The sequence below is a fragment of the Notamacropus eugenii genome, chromosome 1, assembly GCF_028372415.1.
Source record: "Notamacropus eugenii isolate mMacEug1 chromosome 1, mMacEug1.pri_v2, whole genome shotgun sequence".
Lineage (NCBI taxonomy): Eukaryota > Metazoa > Chordata > Mammalia > Diprotodontia > Macropodidae > Notamacropus > Notamacropus eugenii.
In genome coordinates, this window is record NC_092872.1 from 185,877,242 (window position 1) to 185,901,955 (window position 24,714).

Consider the following 24,714-nt stretch of genomic DNA (forward strand, 5'->3'; position numbering starts at 1 on the left):
CCCCACTACAAAACATTACTTCTTTCATTAATGGTTATTTCTATGAGTGAAGTCCAGCAGCAGGCTCTAGTCAAAATAACATAAAATACAAAGGAAGAGGAGAGGAAGGGTTATAATCTATAAGTACATTAGTATACAAACAGGATGGAGGAGGGAAAATAAAAAAGATCGTCTAAAAGATCATATATACAAACACAAAGATACACGCACATACATATACATATATACATATAAAGGAGAGAGAGAGAGCACATGCACATAGGGTAGGTACATGTAAGAGTATAAGCCATGAAAGAAAATATTTCATAAGAATTCAGAGGAGGACAAAATAAACACAAATCATTAGAAAACTTGTCACATAAGAATTACTTCAGGAGATGGGGCTGCATGGATTTTGATATACATTTTCCTGGTTGGAGAAATGAAAGAGTCAAAAGATGGTGGACAAATAGAGGAAGGAAAAAAGGAAGGAAAGAAGGGAAGGAGGGAGGGAGGGAGGGAAGGAGGGAAGGAGGGAGAAGGCATGAAAGTAGGGAGAAAAGAAGGTTTTATATCAATTTAAGGGATTTAGGATTGGGATGACTAGCAGTAGAGGGAAAAGGAGAAGAAAAGAGATAGTGGGAAGAGATTAACATTAGATTGATGTAGGCAAAACTCATTACTGAGACATATTATTAACTTAAATGACTAAAGAGGTTTTAAAAAATACATATACACACATAAGATGTAAATGGAGGAAAATATAAATCTAGCAGTAATAACTTTAATGTGAATGGATTAAAATCCAATGAAAAGAGAAACAATTACAAAATGAATAAAAAAACGAAACCCACTAATGTTCTGCATATACAAAACATACTTTTTAAAAGGTACATATGGAATGAAAATGAAAGACTGGGACAAAAATGTATTATGCATTAGTTGACTGCAAAAAGCAGAGAATATAATCATATTATTGGAGAAAAATAAAACAATATTAATCGAGTTAAACAGAAGCTACAATATGCTAAAAAGTACAACAATGAAAAAAATCTTTTTGACACACACTAAATTATAAAGTGTTCCAATTCATAATGAAAAAGATAATTTGTAAAAGAAAAAAAGGTACAGCAAATAATGATATAGAATTTATTTCTCAGAACTAGACAGTCTTACAAAAGGACAAATAAAAGGGAATATTTGAAAATGGATAGCTGGAAAATTAGATCTGAATAATTTCTGAAATATTTAAAATAATTGTCAAAAATACCTTATAAAGCTAGAAAAGGTAACAAATATTACTTGAGAAAATATTTTAAAAATACTTATTTCTCAGAATAACATGATACCTTTATAAAAATAAAACATTTCAACTTCCAAAGAAGTTATAAATAAATATAAAAGGTCTTTTTTGTATCCCTAGTATTTAGTACAGTACCAATAGATGCTTAATCAATGTTGATAACCTGAGTTGAAATATTAAAACATCCACCATAGACCATAACACAATAAAAATAAATGACAGAGAACACAAGCTAAAGTACATACATAAAAGGAGAATTAATAGTGATGTTTAGAAAAATGACTATATCAAAGAATAAACCATTGAAACAATTAAGAGTTATATGAAATGGAGGGAGAGAAGTACACTAGAACATTGTTGGTGGAGCTGCCAATAAGGACAAACATTTTGGAAAGCAATTTGAAATTATAAAAATAAAGTGACTAAAGAATCCATAACTTTTGATTCTGAGATTCTTCCATGAGGATTATACCCACAAAGAGTTCATTGATAAGAAAAAGGTCCCCATATGGTGCAAAATATTTACAGCAGTAGTTATCATGATAGTAAAGAACTGGGAACAAAGAAGACACTCATTGAGAAGGTAATGGCTAAATAAAATATGATAAATTAATGTAATGAAATGTTTTTGTACACTTAAGAAATAAAACTTGGAAATGTCATTATCTGATGCAGAGTGAAGTAAATGGAGCCAAGAAAACAAAATACACAAAGTTTATAATAATGTAAGTGGAAAAAACAACCACAAAACAATCAAAAGGTGATGCTGAAAAATTCATAGGACAAGAATGGCTACAGAAAAGATATATGCAAAGACATTTCACCACACACTTCGGTAGAGATGGGAAATATACATATATGTATATATTTAATTGCATTGATCAGTCTTACTCATTTTTTCTCTTCTTTATATCTTGAAGAATATTATTTGTTATACATGAGGTGGTTCTTTTGAAGGGGAGAAAAGGAGGCATACTGGGGAAAAGTATTGCTTTATTAAAAACAAATGATGTCAATAATAATTTTTAAAAGAACTATATGCAAGAGAATGATAATGAGAAAATATACCACAATACTAGAGATGTAGCTAAAGAATCTCTCAGAGGAAAAACCATATTTCTGAAAAGATGCATTAATAAGATTGAAAAAAGAGTGAATTAATGACCTGAGAATGCAATTTTAAAGCCATAGAATCAGTATATTAAAAAAAAAAGTAGAAAAAGGGAACTACTGAAAGTTAGAGAAATAGAAACAATAGGAATAAAAATGCTATAGAACTGATAAATAAAACTAAATGATTCACTGCAAAGACTTTAAAAATCCATAAACTTTTAGCTAATCTGATAAAGAAGGAAAATGAGATTACCAAAATAAAATGTGAATGAGATTAATTCATAAAAAAAAAAAAAAACCAGAAAAGGAAATGAAAATGTTATCCAGAACCATTAAATATCATTATACAGTAGCAGGGCAGAAAACTTGAAGAAAAACGATTATCTATAAAAATATAAATTACCCAAAATAACAAAACATGAAATTCTAATCTTCATTATCCCATCTCCTAAAATGAAAATTGAAGGATCATAAAGCAACTACCAAAGGAGCAAAACAAGCCCTTGGTACAGATGGATTTATGGAAAAATTACATCAAAAGTTTAAAGAGCAATTTATAACTACACTACACAATTTTTTCTCAGAAACTGAGAAAACACTCTAAAAATCTCTTTCATTAGACAAATATTGCCTTAATATTTAAAACGAAGAAGGATAAATCAGAGAAAGAGAACTAGAGATCAATATTACTGAAGATTTTTTATTCAAATTTTAAAAATAAAATATTAATAAAAGCACTATAAAAATATAATAAAAATTATTCACCATAACAAAACCGAATTTACACCAGTGATAATTGTTTTTTTTTACAATTACAGGAAAATAATAAATATGATTAATTCTATTAGAAACAAAGACAGGACCAAACTATTATACAATTAGATACACAAAAGGCTTTAGAAATTTACCATTAATCTATCCTAAAAACCCTGAAATATTCATTTAGAGAAAGGCCATTTTAAGATAATAACATTCTAATAACTAAAACCAAATTTATCATTATTTAAAATAATAACAACATTCTCAAAAATACAATGATTCCCTCTCTTCTTATTTTTTTGGCACTTCTGGTAATGCTAGTAATAAGAAGGAGACAGGAGAAAGAAATGGTATAAACACTGGTAAGTGCAATGGGTAAAACCTGAAATAACTGAGGAAGCAAAGCTTCTGAACATATCAATTTATTGAGCAATGCATGTCAATTGCATAACAAATTGGAAATAGGACTCCTCAGTTTGGCATTGGATCTCAAATGAAGGGGAGAAAGATTTTAATATATTAAAATTAAAAAAAAAAAACAGAATAAAAACCAGGATACAAGATCATGTAATCTGAATTTCTAGTTGAAGAAAATATTAGGGCTTTCTGAGTTGGAAGGGGGAGAACAAACTGGTATAGCTCCCTAAAATTAGAAAAAGGAGTGTCTCACTCTCCCTTAAGTGTCTGTATTTAATCAAAGGGACAAGGAAATAGTAACTGATTGACCATTACAGGGTCAATTTTCATATAAGACATATGGGTTTCTCGAAATATACAGATATGAGAAAAAGATTGACATAAATCTTTGAATTTGACTGGGTTTCTGCCAACATATAACCTACGTCCTTAGTTCAATGTCTTTAAACAACAGGCAGATGTGATCCAACTTCCCAATGAAACGTGCCATGGTCCAAGCAACACAACAAAATTTTCTCACAATTCCCATAATTGAATAAACTTTTCTCATAGGACAGAAACTGGACTAGATCCACGGCAAAATAGAAGGGGATCTGAACTAGATTCAGAGCAGTTAACAGTATAGAATCAGGTTCACACAATTCTCACCATTCCCTCACAAGAAAAAGAGGAAACAAAAAATCTGTACTTGTAGATGAAATGTTGACTGATTTGGAAAACTACTAAGAATCGTCAATAGATCAAAATAATATAATTATTAATTTTGATAAGGTATCAGGATACAAAACAATACAAAAACATAATAAAAACAGAATCAACTAAAAGAAAAATACCATTCAAAGTAACTTCCAAATATGTAAAGTGCATATTAGTCTACATTATGTACAAATACAATGATAAAAATATTCCTTACAGTAATGAATAGAGACAAACAACGAAACTATCAATTTTGATTGACTTCTACCAATATAAAAAAATGACAGTTCTACCTAAGTTGATTTACAGATCTTTTTTGGCATTGATTAAAGTATTTGAGGCCATTTTAGTGAACCAGAAAAAAATTATAACAAAATAAACTTGTAGGGGAAAAAAAAAAACAGAAAAATTTAACAGAAAAATAACAATTAATGCCACTTCCAGACGTCAAACTATATTATAAATAAGTAATTATCAATCTCTGCTATTAGTTTACAAATAAAAAAGTATATGAAGAATAATAAGAAACAATTTAGTCCATTATTGCAGTGCTGTTGTTATTTTCAAAATCAAGAATACAAGCCACTTAAGAAACGGTTCAGCAAGATCTGGTCAAAAAAGTGGAAAGGAGTTTGGCAAAAACTGAATTTATGGCAACATCTTGCATGATATCGAACAAAAAGTTGCGGATGGACACCTGACATAAATATGAAAGATCACATCATTAAAAAAAGTTAGGGGAAAATGAGAGGAAGTGTCCCTCATAACTATGATTTGAGAAAAAATACTTACCCAAACAAAGGATAGAGGGAATTCAAAACCACCAACAACAGAAACAACTTTTGATTGTCTTAAGTTGATTTTCCTTAATCGAAAGCAAAATATTGCCAAAACAGGAAAAGGGAATCAATATATCAAATATAACTGAAAAAGTATAATAATATATAGATACACATATATACACATGTGCATATATATATACATGTATATGAATATATGCATATACAAGCATACATGTGTATATACATATATATCCATATATATGTGTGTGCATATATGTATATGTGCAATTCATATAAACAAATAAGATGAAGAATAATTATCCAATATATAGTATAAATATATATCCATAAACATTTCTCAAAAATTGAAGTATAAATTATTAACACAAATATAAAACATTCCTAGACTTGTGAAATGAAATTATATTGCCTCTAGCAATAAGAATCCGCAATTACCCTGAAATTTATAACTTTAGAGTGCTATGAGTGTATATATACTGCGAGGATTAAGTGACTTTCCCAAGACAAAGAAACCACGAGTCAGAAGCGTAACTTGAACCCAGATCTTGTTGACATTAAAGTCATCTCTCTATGGCATATCTAAATCACTTCCTAAAGTCCATATATGGCTGTTTTATGTCTGCAAGCATTCCTGTAGGTCTTTTGTGCTGATGCTGACTTTCATTGCTTTGAGAAATAATATAAATTGTTGCCCTTCTGAAAAGGGTTCATTGAAGGTTGCAAGGTAAATGAAGAAAGTCTTAGATGCTAAAGAGCCTGACCTGTCATGAAACTGTCAGATTCAGTAGACTCTTATTTCTGAGACAAAGTTAATACATAAAATTTGATCTCCCTTACTTTTTTTTTTCCTGTAATCTAAAACAAGGATATACCAATGGAATTGCTCATAATCTTGATCTTTCCACTTGGGTTTGCACTCATTTGAAAAGACTCTTGCCTTTTTCAACTCTTAACTATAACCATTCCTTTGGTGGTGAACAGTGATCACTGCAAACTTCTAAACTGCCCACTAGTGCCTTCGTGAGGGAGAGATTATTTTGGATGGGGAGAATATTTAGAATTTTTTATGGATCTTTAGCCTGGAGAGGGGTGAGGTACAGTAGAAAAAAATAAGCAGAAACAAAGTAGATATCAATCAAATGGATGATAATGAAACAAATTTTGGTAAATTAATTTAATAGTATATTGTTGTACTCTAAGAAATGATGAATATGAGAAATTCAGAGAAACACAGGAAGATTTGTATAAAGTATATATATATATATATAATGCAAAGTAACAACTGTGAAACAAGCAGGACCAAGCAAACACAGCGTAAATTAAGAGACTCATTAGCTTAACATGTACAATGAAAATGACCAGTCTTGGTGGGGGAAGAGGGACTTGGGAAACATATTACTTTCTTCTCATTAAAATGGAGAGTGATTACACATCTGTAATGTTGCATGTGTAGTCAGATGAGGTCCATGTATCAGTCAACTTTACTTAATTCTATTTATTTCCTTTTTTTACAAGAAAAAATACACTTGCTAGTGAAAGAAAGGATGTATTTGAAATGTTGAATGTAAATTAAAAACAAAATATATTAATGGAATAAAATAAAATTAATGGATTTCACAAGGTCATAGATTTAAAGTTGGGGAGCATTATAGGTCGTAGGAGTATCTAGTTTAATGTTTTTATTATACACTTGAAGACAATGAGACCTAGAGTGGTTAAATGACTTGTTCAAGTTGACCCAAATATCAAGGCAGAATTGGGATTTAAACCCAGGTCCTCTGGCTTTGAACCCAGCATTCATTTCTCCATCTTCTGACTCTAAAGCACATGATTCTTCCAACTCTCAAATTCGTTAAAATTTCCTTCTGTGGTATGAGGAGAACATTTATACCAGTAAAACTTATGGAGCTTTCATAAACCACACAAAAGAAAACTGGATACTGTGTCTATTATGTGATAACATGTGAGAATCATACTAAGTGCATCCACTGCAAGGTAACGAAAATCCATACAAGATATAAGATGGGGACAATATAGGCATATGACACAGACTTCAAATGGAGAAAAACAATAGCATGCAGGGCAGGAGAGGGCACTATTTCAAAAATCCTTCGTTTCCCTGATTCCAAAAACATAGCCATAAAAATTCTTAGTTTTCTCCTCTTTAAACCAGGATAAGGAGATCCAAACATATGAGCATTCCACAAAGAATCCAGGTTACCTCAATCTGAATTTGCCAGAGAACAAATCTACTCCCCAAGAGAGAAAAGTGAGCCTTCATCTATAAATATACAAAGTATATGCATACAGTATTGAAACGTGTGGAAAGTAGAAAGTGTATAAGAACAACATACCTACTCTTCCCCCTCCCCCCCCCACTCCCCACCCCCACCACAGGATCACAGATTTTGAGCTGCAAGACACTTGAACACCCATCGAGTCCAACATCCTCATTTTACAAATGAAACTATGTGACTTACCCAAGGTCTCATCAGTACTTCATTAGAATATAAAATGCTACAGGGCAGGGACATGCTGGTTTCCTCTTTCCTTAGTAGCTTAGCAAATCATAACAATAGATAAACTGGCAGACCCTTTCCTTTGACTATGGGTATCTTAAATCTGATCTTATGAGGCAAAGAACTTCTCACAACTTGCAAAAAACACCATTGGACCAAGATTTAAGCATACTAGATCACTGCACTTTAAAGCATCAGTTACAACCATTCCTTTATCTTCCTCTTTACCATACCTTTCTCTCCTTCCTTCTGCTGATATGGCAAAATGGACTGAACTTATAAAAATAGCTCATGTTTACACAGTTGTTTATTTAGAAGCCTATCAGTTAAGTAATCGACATATTATTACAATCTCCATTTCATAGATTAGGAAACTGAAGATCAGAGAAGTTAAATAAATATCATATCACACAGCAAGTTAGTGATAGTAGCTAGCCTCAAACCTAAGTCTTCTGTCTTCAAGGCCAGTGTTCTTTCCACTACCCCTCCCCCTCTTGTCTCTTCTTCCTACCTTCCTTCCTTCTTTCCTTCCTTCCTTCTTTCCTTCCTTTCTCCCTCCCTTCCTTCTTTCCTTCCTTCCTTTCTTCCTTCCTTTCTTTCTTTTTTCCTCCTAGAACCTCATTTCTTGTTGCTCCTTTCCTAGTTCACTTCAGAAAAAGAACATTAGAGATAATGTATCAGATGAAAAGCAAGAGGCAGAGAGGAGAAAGAGAAGAAAAAAAAATCTTCTGAATCCCTACAAAGGAAAACTGGGCATTGAATGGTCCACTGTTTACTGAATTAAGAAGGCTGGTAGAAAAACTTATTTTGTGTAATGTAAAATGCATGCATCAAAGCGAAACCTTCTGTGAGCCTGAGTTACTAACACTCAGATAACTTATATAACTCCATGCGTTTAGTTGTCTCTACTGCCCAAGAAACTTGTTCACTAAGTGAGTAGGAGTAGAGGTAGCTAAATTGACGCCCTACTATCACAAGAAAAATCAGGATTTGAAAAGATGAGAAAAAATATTCATGCTCCAGCAAGTTAAAATGTTAAAACCACAATTTCCCCCAAACTGGCTGATTCAAATAATACAATAGTATATTTTGGGGTACTTACGACCATCCACAGTCCTGGCCTCCAGATGCACAAGGTCTGGCTCCCTGTTTGACCTCATCACTGACCTGAAAGGGAGATACATAGACATGAACTTGAAACAATTGAAATTGTCCCATACCTCCATCTACCTCTTAGAATCTTTAGCTTAGATTTCTTTCAATGGAAAGCTTTTATTTTTCCTCTAGTACTCCAAGCTTTTAGGCATCTCTCCCTCCAGAGATTATTTCATATTTGCTTATTTATATTCACGTTATACTTTACTAGGATATAAAATGCTTGAGGGACCAGATTCTTTTTTTTGTCTTTTTATTTTTATTTTTTTTTACTTTTAATTATTTCAGTTTTTGTGACCCCAATGTAGGGTTTTTTTCTGAACAAAAATACTGGAGTAGTTTGCCATTTTTTTACCCCATATCATTTTACAGATGAGGAAACTGGGGCAAATAATATTAAGTGAATTACCCAGAGATACACAGTTAGTAAATGTCTGAGGATAAATTTGAACTCAGGTGTTCTTAACTCCAGGGCTGGCACGCAATGCACTGTACCACCACGCTGCTGAACTGACTTAAAATTGAAAATGAATGCAATGATCGCTACTCTGAGCATTCTCAACTTGTGTTATTTCATCTAAGTCAGGTCTCCTGCCTCTCAATCACTATTTGCACACTTGTTTTTATAATGCTACCCTATATTACCTATTAACTGATTCACTTTCCTATTGCTTTGTCTATGGTAAAGTACCCTTGTACATGTGCATACATACACACACGTACACGCACACACACTTGAGAAAGGTATTAATGCATTTTATGACCTGATTTTTTTCAGACAAGGGAGATGAGGCTCAGTCTTTAAGTAACTTTCCCAAGGGCCCACAGCATGTAAGAGGCAAAGCCAGGATCTGTTACTCTACCTATGTCCATGACCAGGGCTATTTCGAGCATTCTGCTTCCCCTTCCCCCATACACACACATTTTTAATCATTGTCACCTGACAGATAAACCAAGTGTTTAGTGGTACAATTTTCTTTGTAAAACATCATTTTCAGTGTTTGACTTCTCAATTCATTTGTTTTTCCTTTTTTCTTGAAGAAATATTAACCATTCTATAGTTAATAGTTCTTCATAAATGGAGAAAAAAAGTTTGTGGTTTCCTTAAACAGGCAGGAGACAAAGTATGACCCTTTAATATCATTAGAATCTGTTCCAGTTACAGGTTGGACAGTAAAATAGCTTTTGTAAAAGTGCTATCACTTTACCTCAGTGCTCTGGCTACTGCTGGTCAAAGGCACAGACTATTTCCTAAGACTCCACTCACAGAAAAGCCAATCGATTGGATCCATTGTTGATCTCTCTAGACAAGACCTCAGCTATCCATCAACATCAGAGAAGAAAAGAAGTCTGCCTGACATCCCTCATGCTGATAAGCACAGTAGTTAACTCCTGTTATGTGAGAGCTTCGAGGGGGAGGCAGTGGGTTCCTGGCTTACTTTTCAGATCTATAGCTTCTGGCCTTCTAATTAGTGTGTTGCCTCCCACATGCAGAGTCTACTCTCTGACTCAAAGTAGTCTCTAACTCTCAGGAAAAAAAAAAATGTGGAAAAGTTCATACTTGAATATCATCTATTTAGATTTTTACCATCAGATGACCGACACAGTCTCAGGAGGGATACAGAACTATAAAGTATTCAGCATCTTCCTTTACTGTAACCACAGCCCTACAGGCTTAGCTCTCCTCAAAAACTTTAAGAAATATATGCCATGCTTATGGTTTACCAATTTGTTCACCAACCTCCAGGAGAGCATATCATAATGCCTTTGCACATAATGGGTTTCTAATTAATATAACCTACTTTCCTGAGGGGTAGTATGGCATCATTAAATTCAAGTTTCAGCTCCAAGGCTTAACTGGTATATGACTGCAGACAAGTCACCAGCTATTCAGGCCTCCAATTCCTCATCTATTTAATGCAATAAGATTTGAACCAGGCATCTAACACTTAAGGTTGTTGTGGGCAATTGCTTTGTAAAGTGATATATTAAAATGGGCTCCTTTTATTTATTATCATAGGATCATACCTGGAAGGGGCTGGAGGTCATTAAATCCAACAGCATCATTTTACATATGAGGAGATTAAGACTCACAGACTTATCAAGGTCTGAGATTGAATTTGAACCCAGCTCAAGCTCTCTATCCATTTCACCATGCTGATAGGAACTATTTGGTAAGATTTAGAATAATGCCTCCACAGTCACAACAGTCACATCACTCCAACTTCATAGAGTTTTCCACTTTCCAAACTATTTTCATAAGAATTGTCTTATTTAATACATAAGAGCATTTAATACTTTGAAATAGGAGTAATGGCTCAGTGGATAGAATTCTAAATTTAAAGGCATAAAAATTTGCTTTTTAATCTTACTAAGTAAGTGATGAAACAAGTAGGAGGTGCAGCAAATAGAGAACTAAGCCTGGATTCTGCAAGACTCATCTTCCTGAGTTCAGATTTGGCCACAGACATTCAATAGCTGTGTGACCCTGGGTAAGTCATTTAACTCTGTTTGTCTCAATTTCTTCAACTATAAAATGAACTGGAGAAGGAAATGTCAAATCATTCCTGTATATTTGCCAAGAAAAATCCAAATGAGGTCATGAAAAGTTATGAAAAAACAACTGCAAAGCTAAGTGACTCTGGGCAAGTCAAGTTAACATCTATGTGCTTCAAGAAATTTCCTAAGACGCTGGAAGCCAGAGTCAATTTGTGATCTGAACAGGCATAAGGAGTTCTCATGAGAGGAATTCCCCACAGTTATGAAATTATAGATGTATACATGCATGTGTGTGTGTATATATATATATATATATGTATGTATATGTATGTATTTCATTTTACAGATGACAAAATTGAAAGTGCTAGAAGTGAAGTGACTTATCCAAGGTAACATAGTTAGCAGTTCCTTTTTTTAAAAAAATTCTAATTCATTTCTTGTTAGTTTTCAACATTCATTTCCACAAGATTTTAACTTCCAAATTTTCTCCCCATCTCTCCCCTCTCTCTATACCCCAAGACAGTATACATTCTGATTACACCTTCCTCCAATCTGCCCTCCTTTCTATCACACCCCTCCCTTCTCTAATCCCCATCCCCCTATTTTCTTGTAGGGCAAGATAGATTTCTATACCCCATTGCCTGTATATCTTATTTCCCAGTTGCAAGTAAAAACAATTTTCAACATTCGTTTTTAAAACTTTGAGTTCCAGCTTCTCTTCCTCCCTCCCTCCCCACTTATCCCCATTGAGAAGGTGAACGATTCAATATGTGTTATACATGTATAACTATGCAAAAGACTTCCATAAAAGTCATGTTGTGAAAGACTAACTATATTTCCCTCTGTCCTATCCTGCCTCCCATTTATTCTATTCTCTCTTTTGACCCTATCCCTCCTCAAAAGTATTTACTTCTAATTACACCCTCCTCCCATTTGCCTTCCCTTCTATCATCCCCGCAACAGCCCATTTATCCCCTTCTCCCCTGCTTTCCTGTAGTGTAAGATTGATTTTCACAGCAAATTGAGTGCACGTTATTCCCTCCTTAAGCCAAATGTGATGAGAGTAAGGTTCACTTTTTCTGTCTTGCCTCCCCCCTCTTCCGTTTCGTTGAAAAAGCTTTTTCTTGCATCTTTTGTGAGAGATAATTTGCCCCATTCCATGTCTCCCTGTCTTCTCCCAATCTATTCCTCTCACCCCTAATTTTATTTTTTAGATATCATCCCTTCCTATTCGACTCACCCTGTGCCCTCTGTCTATATGTATATAATCCCTCCAACTACCCTAGTACTGAGAAAAATCTCAAGAGTTTTAAATATTATCTTTCCATGTAGGAATGTAAACAGTTCAACTTTAGTAAGTGCCTTATAATTTCTCTTTCCTGTTTACCTTTTCATGCTTCTCTTAATTCTTGCATTTGAAAGTCAAATTTTCTATTCAGCTCTGGTCTTTTCACCAAGAATGCTTGAAAGTCCTCTATTTCATTGAATGACCATTTTTTTCCCTTGAAGTATTATACTCAGTTTTGCTGTTTAGGTGATTCTTGGTTTTAATTCTAGTTCCTCTGACTTCTGGAATATCATATTCCAAGCCCTGCGATCTCTTAATGTAGAAACGTGCTAGATCTTGTGTTGTCCTGATTGTATTTCCATGATACTTGAATTGCTTTTTTCTGACTGCTTGAAATATTTTCTCCTTAACCTGGGAGCTCTGGAATTTGGCTACAATATTCCTAGAAGTTTTACTTTTGGTATATGTCTCAGGAGGCAATTGGTAGATTCTTTCAATATTTATTTTACCCCCTGGTTCTAGAATATCAGGGCAGTTTTCCTTGATAATTTCTTGATGTCTAGGCTCTTTTTTTGATCATGGATTCAGGTAGTCCCATAATTTTTAAATTGTCTCTCCTTGATCTATTTTGCAGGTCAGTTGTTTTTCTCATGAGATATTTCACATTGTCTGTTATTTTTTCCATTCCTTTGGTCTTGTTTTATAATTTCTTGATTTTTTATAAAGTCATTAGATTCCATTTGCTCCATTCTAATCTTAAAGGAATTATTTTCTTCAGTGAGTTTTTGAACATCCTTTTCCATCTGGCCAATTCTGCATTTTAGGGCATTCTTCTCTTCATTGGCTTTTTGGATATCTTTTGTCTACTTGGGTTAGTCTATTTTTTTACAGTGTTATTTTCTTCAGCATTTTTGGGATCTCCTTTACCAAGTAGTTAACTTGTTTTTCATAATTTTCTTGCTTCACTCTCATTTCTTTTCCCAATTTTTGCTCTACTTTTATTACTTGATTTTCAAAATCCTTTTTGATCTCTTCCATGGCCTGAGACCAATTCTTATTTTCTTGGAGGCTTTAGATGAGGGAACTTTGACTTTGTTGTCTTCTGTTTGCATGTTTTGGTCTTCCTTGTCACCAAAGTAAGAGTCTATAGTCTGATTCCTTTTTTGGTTTTCACTCATTTCTCAAGCCATTTACTTGACTTCTGAGTTCTTTGTTAAGGTAGATCTCTGCTTCCAGTGGGGGTGGGGTGTATACTGTCAGCTGCTCGATTCCCCCATAATCTCTAGGCCTAGAGCTCCAGAAACAGTCACCATCTCTACCCCTGCTACAGCAGGTTCCTTTGCCCGCTTCCCCCTCTGCCACCCTGGGGCTGGGGAAGACCCCTCCACTCTCCCACACTGATTCCACAGGCTTTTTCCACTGACCTTCCAATTTTTCCTTGGCCTTTTAGGGTCCTGAAGTCTGGAAACTTCCACAGGTGCAAGAGATTCAATTTCCTCATGGCCTGCTCAGGTCCTGTCTGTGCTGGCACAACCCACGCTGGACTGTGCCCTGCTCCCGGAGTAGTGTGATGGACTCTTCACGGTGACCTTCCAGGCTGTCTTGGGCTGGAAATTTGCTTCACTCTGTCATTCTATGGGTTCTGCAGCTCCAGAATTTTTTTAGAGCCATATTTGGCTGGGCTTAGGGGTAGCATTGTAGAAAGTGCATGCTGTTTCCTTGGCCATCTTGGCTCTACCCCAGCAGTTCTTTTCTGAAGTGGGATTTGAAGTTAGTTGTTCCTCACTCTGAGGACAGTTCTCTATCCACTATACCACCTAGTGGCAAATTATCTACTAAATGTCATTTTTATTTATTATTAGTAATTAAGAGAACATTTATTAAATGTCCAGTATATGCCAGTAACTATATGAGATGCTATGGAGTACAAAGATAAAAAACGATGTCTTCCTTGTGGGAATTCACATTTGATTAAATGAAATAAAGGTACATCATGTACATAGTCAAAAGAACAAAAAGTATGTAGAATTTAGCAATAGCAAGGCAATTCCTTTTCCCCTCAGCAAGATGAGCACATTGAATTACATCATGGTCCCTTTTAGCTGTAAAGCTTATAATCCTATATAATAAGAGTTTCAGAAAAGGATTATATAATGAGAACAGTGAAAGAAGGCATCACTGGCTGGACTTAACTCAACCTGACGCCTAGCCAGTTTAGATCTGATCAGTTTAGATTTAATAAACAATTAACAAATGGAAGTTTACTTAGCCATCTCTTAGAAAGGATGCTCAAGGATATAGCACTTAGCACAGGGCCCCATCCTGAAATGAGTCTGATCATCAGGACAGGAGGGGGTGACTCTCCTGACCTTCTTTCATGGAACAAGTCTGAAGAGATTGTACCTCAAATAGGGGGCACCTTTTTTGCCCTTCAGTGAACAGGAATCCATATCAACATGACTCATGTCCATCAGCAAGCTATCTCAACAACATTACTTAAGCCTTAACTTCCTGGTCCAATCAAGTCTTAGGAACAGCTTCTTTGCTTTTTAGGGAAATAATTAAAATGGTAGATCAATGGTAAATGATGATCGTATCACAGAAAGTTATTTGTGATAGGAAGTCTAATGTTCCAGCCTACTGCACTCAAGTCTTCCCACCTGACAGGGTATGGTGCTAAAAGAGATATCATCAGACTTATCAAATCAAGTTTCATCAATTGATGAAGGTCATTTTCCTGGTTAATCACTACAGGCATCAATATATTTATTCAATAAGCTTTTCCTTAAGAGACACAGTAAATGGTTAAACACCTCTGGGATCCTCACAGAGCTTAGGGGAAATAAAATACAAACTTAGGAAACTACAAAACAGAATCATAGGATTATGGTTTTAGAGCTAAAGGGGCCCTCAGAGTTCATCTATTCTAATGATCTCATTACACAGCATACTAAACTCCAGCCCCAAATGGGATTTGATTCCCTGTCTCCTGATTTAAGAGCCAGAGCTCTTCCCACTATACCATACTGCCATATAACTACCATCACCCCTTTACTCTTCCCCCATCAAGAAAAAGAAAAAAAGAGTGTCTGCTCTAGAAGTACAGAGACAGAAGATATGACTTCTGGTTGACAAATGTGAAATGCTTCCCTAATTTCTTTTCATCCATATCCTGTATGTGTTTAAACTTCTAAGATCATAAAGGGGGGAGTTCACAGTTACAAATTATTTTGGAATAATTGATGATTGCAATGGAGTATCCTACAAAAAGTCACCAACAAGATTTAAAAAATAATAATAATAACAGCCATGTTCAGAAATACTACATTGGTAATGTCAGCTATGTGACTTTGGGATTTTTAAAATATAATCAGCCAAATGCAGTCTTTGTAGATGTATTCTACAGAGAGACTCAGAAATGTCACCAGTTTATCATTTTTGTGGCATTTTGTCTCAGTTTAGACTAGTTTAATATAGTGCTTAATAAATACTGTGAAGTCACAAAATGTCCTGATGCTGATAACTGCAGAGCAAATATTAAAAAATAAATACTGTGACAGAACTGAAGCTGGTTATTCAGATTTAGAATTCCTAGTTAATGACATCCACAGGAAGCAGAAAGGATTGCAGGGTGAGAGCACCTTGCATCTCAATTTTCTCACTTAGTACCAATGAAAGGGATATTCTCTTAGGTCCTGTCCCTAAGTGAAGCAAATATAAGTAATTTTTGGCCTTCCGGTGCCTAGTAGTTTTCTGTGCTAAGTGGAACATATGGTCCTAAAGAAAATAAGCAATATACTTGAACTTCTCCTGTGATTTGGAAGAGATTATACTGGTCATCATCTTACTCCATGCTTATATGTCCAAAGAAAGTTCTATTCAAATGCATAATGTGTATTATTCTTTGGTGTAGTCTCTGACTCACTAGCCATCTAGAAGATCTAAGCTAGACAACCTAGAAGAAAACCTATCTTCTCTAACCTATAGGCCTATAGCCTCATCATGTATCTGGATGTCTCCTTTCTTTTTTTGGAGGCAGATGGTGTTATGTGACTTGCCTAAGGTCACACAGCTAGTAAGTGTGCAAGTGTCTGAGGTCAAATTTGAACTCAGGTCCTCCTGATTTCAGGGCTGGTGCTCTGTCCACTGGGCCACTTGGCTGTGCCTGGACATGTTCTTTAAACAAAGGTGCTTAAATGCTCAAAGGTTCTCCTGTCTAAGACACCCCAATTAAAATAGCACCCTTATACTACAGGCTCTTTAAATCATATTTCACTCATCTTCCTCTGGATGACAGATCATAAAAAAGCCCCAAGTTTCTCTCAAAACAAATAATACCTCTAAACCCAAAGACAGAATACCATTTATAATTCCTTACAGAAAAAGAAGAGTATGTCTAATTATTACACAGGTGTCTACTTAATACAGTTCACCACCAAACATCGTCTATGGTCAGAACTGACAGAAAAGAATCTCAGTGAACAAGTGGAAAGGCCTGAGAGGAGGTCAGTACCATGAACAGTTCCCATTATACATCCTTGTTCTATTTAGATTACGAATAAATAAGCCCAGATCTTTTGAACTAACTTGGCCCTGAAAACAGAGTCTACTCAGTCTGAAGATTTTATATCTATTACTTCAGGTCTAATTCTCCAACAACCAAGGCTGTTTCCTCATCTACCATGGGCCCAACAAACTAAAAAGTACTTCACCTTCTCAAGAAGGCAACTGTCTGTGTTACTGAAGGCCAGTAGCAGCACAGAAGACCCACACTGATACTTGCTGAAATAAAACAGCCCTGCCAAGGGCCTTATTTGAGTGGTCTAGATATGCCATAACCTCGTTACCATCACTACTCTCCTGCATAGAAAGAAATCATCCCCACTACTTCTAGCTGCTCACAGGCACTCTTCTTATTTATCTTGGTTTATCATTTTCATAGGTGAATTATTCTAGATGGATCTCATTTAGTTGTTGGAATATCTCTTCTCACAAAATACAGGGGAAACTGCATGACTGTGTGTGTATGTATATGTATATGTATATGATGTATATATATATATATATGTATATATATATACTACATATACATATATACACATATACATCCCTCCCTCCCTCTTCATCTTCCCCTCCTTTGTCCGCTTCTCCCAGCTGAAAAAAAAAAATGGTCTTCTTGTTAAAGATCACTAAGAGACAAAAAGTAGAGAAGCAAAGGAAGATTGACATTTTCAGTCATTCAGAAACAGAATAATAGACCATTGAAAGTGTAAAGTGTCTTAGACATCATGTAATTCTGTTTAAGTTATAAAAATAGTGAAAGTAAGGCATAAAAATGGGGAAAGTAAGGCATAAGAATGATGAAATGGCTTACTTGTATTACATAGTTAGGTAGCAGTGGCATCTAGATTAGAACTTGGGAATCCTGCATTCTAATCCATTGTACTATGCAGTGGGGTCTACTTCTCTCTTTGCCGTATCCTAGCCATGAAACAAATTTCACTTTTATGTTCCTGTCTCAGCATTCACTTTCTAAAACCAATTTCTTTCAAGTTCTCTAATCCATCAAGCAATCACTTCAACATAAAAGCTTTAGAAACAGACAAGAGATATGAGAAATCATGAGAACTGTCAATGCAGATTAAATGAGGTTGCTTATATGATATTATGAAAAGAGTTCTAGGGCAGAGTCAGGAGATCTAAATTTTCATCCTGTCTCTGCCACTGACTCACTATACGACCTTGAACAGATCACTTCCTCTCTCCAAACCCCAGTTTCTTTCTCTGTAAAATGAGAGGATTGAACTCAGTTGAGTCAAGTCATTTTCAGTTGTGTCTGACTCTTTGTGACCCCATTTGAAGCTTTCTTGGTCTTTTCTTGGTTTTCTTGGAGTGGTTTATCATTTCCTCTTCCAGCTCATTTTACAAATGAGGAAAATGAGGCAAACAGGGTTAAGTGATTTACCCAGGGTCACCCAGCTAGTAAGTGTCTGAGGCCAGATTTGAATTCAGGAAGATTTAGAGGACCAATAAAGTCCTGTGCTAGTTAAGAGAAGGTGAGGGTATTACATTAATAAAGCTGCCATGGGAATCCCTTCCTCCTCCTTTCTTTTAGTTCCTCAACACTTTAGTTGACTGTGGTTGCTCAAATCTTGTTTCCCTCTGAATTCTGGACCTCTGACTCATTATGGAAAATACTATCAATGAACTCTGCCCTACTGGGCTCTCACTTTTTAACCTCTACAGGTGATACTAATACAGGATAAAGAATGGGAATGAGGTAGCGGGTGAAAAACTGTATGGCACCCAGGATCTTTCATTCTAGCAAATGGACAAAGAACATTCTTGGGAAACATCAGTTTTAAGGAGTAGGAGCAACATTGCTATCTGGATGTTCAATTTGACTGAATCACCTCCAATATGGTAAACTTGACTTCATTGCCCTCATTCTACTAAAGACTGAATGTGACCTAACTTAACTACTTCCATATTGCTCAAGCTGAATGCACACACCCTTTCTTCATGGAGCACGTTCTTTAGCTAGCTCCATAGTCCGCCGGAGTTGTACCCATGCAATCTGACCACATTTCATACAGGGTCAGATAGAATTCTGTTGGTTTGTTCCAGTACCACAGAATACCACTGATTGTCTGTCTACTCTGAGAAGCCCTAAAAAATCTACATAAGCCAACTCTGGATCCTAGGAAACTAAAACAGCTCCACGTGAAGACAGTCTTCCTTAGTAAGCTCATAAAGTTATTTTATGACCAAAAGTTTGGTTTTGCTCTTGTTCAGTTGCTTCAATCTTGTCCAACTCTACCTTACCCCATTTAGGGGTTTTCTTGGCAAAGATACTGGACTGCTTTGCCATTTCTTTTCCAGCTCATTTTACCAATGGGGAAATTGAGGCAAAAAGAATTAAATTATTTCCCCAGGGTCATACAGCTAATAACTGTCTGAGGCTAAATTCAAACTCAGATCTTCCAGACTCCAGGCCCAGAGCTCCATCTATCGGGCTACAGTGTACCTTTGAGATCTGGTCATGCATACCTTATGATGGATAATATTCTCCCTGTGCTCTCAAGAAATCCAGGCTTTACCAACACCATCATCCTCTTTACTATCTTATATTTGAAAAGAACCAAGGAGAACTGGGCCCTGGAACTTGAGCAGGCACAAGTATAAGAACACTGACAGAAAGCACATAATATAGGCCCTGCTTGGGAAAGTTCACTGACAATACCTCCTGACTTCTTGATTCTAGCATGACTAGTTCCAAGACATCCATCTGCACACAAAGAAAACCACAATGGTACAGAAAGATGATGTAAATCCTTTGCTCAAGGGAGATTCTAGTACCTTTCTCAAACACAGTAGAATTGATAAAACCACCGGAATTGGAGTCAGGAGAGATCTGGATTCAAAAGCTACCACTTGTATTTATTCTCTCTCTCATCAAAGCCAAGTCTTTGGTGGGGTTGTTTCCAGATTTCAGTTTCCTCTACTATAAAACAGTAACAATGATACTTAAAGTAATTACCTCAAAAGTAATCACCTATATTGTGTATATAAAGTATTCTGAAAACCTTAACATGCTTCATAAATAAATGAAGGAACTTAGTAGATATCTTTTTAGTTTGCCTGAGGCTCAAGGAAATTAAATTGCCTTTTCCATAGTCTTGGAACTAATGTCAGAGATAATATTTGACCTGTGGTTTTCTTTACCTCAAGGCCAGCAAGCTATCCACTCCATCCTGCAGCTTTATACACATCAGACAGAGAAACATAGTGGATAGAATTCTGTATTCAAAGCACAAACACCTGGTTTCTAATCTCCCTTGATATTTTGGAAAAGTCCTTTAACTACTCAGCCTTGGTTTTCTCAGCTGTAAAATGGAGTTAATAATAATACCTATCTTACAGGTCAATGAATGAAATGATATGATATGGACAGACAGACAGAAGACAGTCAGATAGATAAATAGATAGATAGAAGCATAATGTCTAATTAACTTTAAAGCACTGTAAGTGAGCTATCATTATTTCTTTAAGATACTTTCTCCTCAAAAGGAAGTCACTGTAGACTATGGAATATCCATTAGAACCAAAAAGAAACTTGAAGGTCAATTATTTCCCCTCTGGGAACTGAGTTGGGCTGTTTTGGAAGCTACATCCTCTTTCCTGACAAATCTCAAGGGAAGGAGTTGATTGTCCCCAGGTTAACCCCCGCCGAAAAGGTACCTGTGTACACTGTGAAATCATCTTGATGAACCCCCAATTTAGTAAAGACATGGTTGGAAACAACTGTGGAAATAGGCTCTGGAAGATCGATAGAAATCCATGGTCTGAATGAAGTAGAGTGAAAAACAGACCTTAAAATTCAAATACATACTCCAGAGCCACACCTTAAAATATTAACAGCAAAATCTTAATTACCAGTTAATACCTTCATTAAGAGTTGAGCTCTTCAGTGGGGATTATTGGAATTCTCAAAGAACTAAAGCAAGCTTGAGACAAAGGAAAAAGAATGGGGAAAAGTGTCAAGAAGTTTGGAGAAAACCACCAGACAGCAAAAAGTCATTATTGATAGGGGTGAACAAAGGATGTCTGTGACAAACTTGACTCATCAACTATGCTGCCAATAGTTCATTCAGTTAATTCATTCAAAACAATCTTTGCCAATCCCCAGGATTAGATATCAAAAGTGCCTCAACTCTGACAATAACTATGAAATTTGTTAACATTTGATTATGTAGGCAACTGGTGTTTTGTATTTTTTGGCTAACTACTATACTACTATTAAGATAGAGGCTTAATACTACTTCAAATAGTTTCATGTTTATTTTTCCCAGAAAGGAAAAGAAGTTGGATGTTTCTATCCAAAAATGATAAAATAGTTACTGATTAAAAAAAAAAAAGTCAGCAGTTCTTGCTCTTTGGCTTTTTAGAAGAAATAATAACAGGGCTGGATTTGATTTAGGTTTCTTGGGAGAGGGAGGTGGCTTGGCAGGGTTAGGGAGGCAGCCCTACCAGGGTCAAAGGAAGTAGATTCCAAGCCTTAATATGAATATTCTCTGGGCCCAAGTTGTATGGATCGAAAGAAAACTATCAGCCTGATGGGAGCCAATGAAGTCTTTGGTTTCAGAATGTCATGTCATAAAACGGCCTTTGGCCTCCTGGGTCACTGAATTACCTATAAAGGCCAACTTCCCACCAGAGAAAGGTGGAATGGCAAATCTGTGCTCCCTGATTCTAATGCTCAAGCTGTCTACAATACATAAATATTCTAACAAGTTTCATCTTGTCACAATAGAGTCATAATGTTGCTCTGTTCAGCCCATGATAATGGCTTTGTAATTCAATTATTGGTAATATTTGTCTTCCGGGATTTATCTGCTCTAAACCTCCACACTCATGTAAAAACTCCTTACCATAAATCTCATAAATGTTCCAGCAGGTTCTGTCCCCTACCTCGGGGCACGTCTTGCCATTCATGTTCAAACCTTGACAGTGTTTTCTAAATTATGGAATGGCTGTGTTTGGAGTTGTTGGTTTTTTAAATGCCAACAGCAGAGATAAGGATAAAAGATGTTAGTACGGGTTCATTATCCCTGGTCATGCCCATCTTAGAGATAGACAGTCTAGGACAGACAAAAAAAAAAAAAAAAAAAAAAAGCAAACAACACCAGCTTGGCTTCCAAAGGCTTTGGGAGGAATTAGTACTACTTGCGTCACCTTTTCCCTCCCTACCCACACCGCCACATTAAAATGTGTTTTTTTCTAGATAACTGATTTGTCCTTGCCTGATCTCCTTGACAGTATCACAAGTGGAAGCACATTTCTACCACTTGATTCCAATGTTTGTCTCTGCACATTAAATCTCTGAGTCCCACACTGTCTCTCTCTGCTTCCAGGCAAGGTAATGTTGTCTCAGCTGCCATCTTTCTTTCACAACTCTCCTGAATTCTGAACTCCATCTCTTTAGAACAACTGCCCTTTGCATTCTGTCTTCTTTCATTCTCCTAAATTATAAGCTAGGCATCTGTCCTAAACTTTTTAATTATGTATGACTCCAAACAGCATAATTAGGACCAAGGGGTTTCTGGGAGATCCATTTTGGCTCAATATAAATATGAACTTTCTAACAGATAGAGCAACACAGCAGTGGAATTACCTAACCCATTATTGGAGATTTTCAAACAGAGCTTAGAGTCTTGTTAAGGATTTTGTAGCAAAAATCCATACTTTAGATGGGGGTTAGGTACTAGATGATGCGTAAGGTCCTTTCAATATGGAGAATTCCATAATTCCGTGTTTCTCTTCTTAAACTGTATTAATGAAAGTGTAATGAGGATAATCACCAAACTCCTATCACTTCTGTCTAGAGTTACTCCACTGAAACTGAGCTGCATTTCCCTGGGCTACTTCCACTAGACCAACCCGGGTTAACCACACTTATCACTTATCACTGCTTATCAGTGCTTATCACTGAAGCACTTGGCACTTTGAGATAACATAGCAGTCTCTTGGCCCATGTGATAGCAATAAGGGATGGGAGATCTTTTAAAAAAGAATGCCCACTCAGTCAGTAAGAACTGCCTAATCAGAGACTTTAAAGGGAAAGACAACTCTCATTCCTACTATTTCTTTTTATTCCTTCCTAAAGATATAGTTGGGAAACCCCTTTCTGGGACTTCCTATGAAAGGGCAAACGTTAGGTACTTGAGCTCAGACATGCATCCCTGAACATCACTTCTACTTTGGCTTTATTTTTCCTTGAGCAGAGGTAACAAAACAAAAATACTTAGATGGATGTTTCTAGTCTTAGAAGCATCCACATGATTTACAGAATTTGGGAACCCCTGTTTCCTTCACCTAGAATTGGCTGACAGCTGGAGGAATACACCTCTCAAAGAAGATGACAACTATTAGGAAATTTTCCCTGGAGTTGAGTCTAGGATCAGATTGTAAAGAATCATCTGCAATGAAAAATGTTCTAACTTTCTTCTTAAAGGTCCGGATTCCTGAGAACTTCATCAGTGATCATGGAGGAACCATGAGCTGGGGTTTCACAATGAGGAAAAGTATCTTCTACCCCCTCAATAAATGCTAGTCTGTTGCTACGAAAGAATCCAGAGAAGAGAAAATAATTGTCGAACCGCATTCTGTTAGAAATAGACAATATCTGGTGTGTTTTGCTTAATTTCCAATGATATATTTTGCAAGTACTGGCAAAACTGAGGCAAGTCCAATGGAGGATGTCTTTGAAGTTTTAAAAACTCAAAACTATAGCATATATCCAATGGATGATGAAACTAAGGATGTTTAAACTGGAGGATGTCTACCTTATTTTTAGGGCAAAACCAAGGAAGGGAAAATGTTCTATCTCTTCATTGTTCTACAGAGCAAAACTAGGAAAGTGGATTGTAATTATGAGGGCAAAAGTTTCAACAGCAGACAAAAATACTTTCTAATAACTTAAGCAGTTCAATGTTGAAATGAGCCATCTTGAGAGATAGTGAGCACTATGCCACTGGAGGTATGGAAGCTAAAGAAAGATGGATGGCCATCTGGTAGGGATTCTTGTTTTGAGAGGGAGGTTACAAGATATGACCTCTATAGTCTCTTCCAACACTAAGATTCAGTGATCCCCAAAGATAACTCAAAATAATGTCCCTTTATCCATCTAAATATTCTCTCTAATCTCTGCTTCCAGCTTACTTCCCTACTACTTTGCAGAAAATATGGCCCTTAGCACCCTTCTAGACTAACAATTCAGAGGACCTTTGCAAAAAACTGCTCCCCAGACTGTACTCTCACAGTACCCTATCTATGTCTTTCACTTGACAAGAAACATTTCATTCTCCTTGAAAGATGGGTGTATAACCTTGGTCTTTATTATTCCTAACTAAGGGTTCTGTGCTCACCTCCTGGCTGCTTCTTATACTATCTGAACCAATCCTACTATTAGCAAGATATCCCTACAAATTAATTTAAAATTTCTCTGTGACAGCTTGAGCCCCATGGCATCTAGCTATGCTCTCATCAACTAATGAAAATAATTGAACCTTGCCCCCTTCATCTTTATCACATAAAGGCCACACGTACTCACTGCTTTCTCTCTCACCCAAAGGAAATGGAATTTGGTTGTGTCTCTCTGCTTCCACTAAGAGCTATCTGAAT

The 24,714-nt window shown here is 35.9% G+C and overlaps 1 protein-coding gene across 4 annotated transcripts in view; it reads right to left on the minus strand.

Moving 5' to 3' along the window:
• The window catches only part of SORCS1 (sortilin related VPS10 domain containing receptor 1), a 750,254-nt gene that overhangs the window by 190,181 nt on the left and 535,359 nt on the right, over positions 1-24,714 (minus strand). For all 4 annotated transcript variants that reach the window (XM_072621765.1, XM_072621775.1, XM_072621754.1 and 1 more), the window contains exon 6: positions 8,692-8,756. In XM_072621765.1, the coding sequence (XP_072477866.1) occupies positions 8,692-8,756 (65 nt within the window). The remainder of the gene's footprint in view (positions 1-8,691; positions 8,757-24,714) is intronic.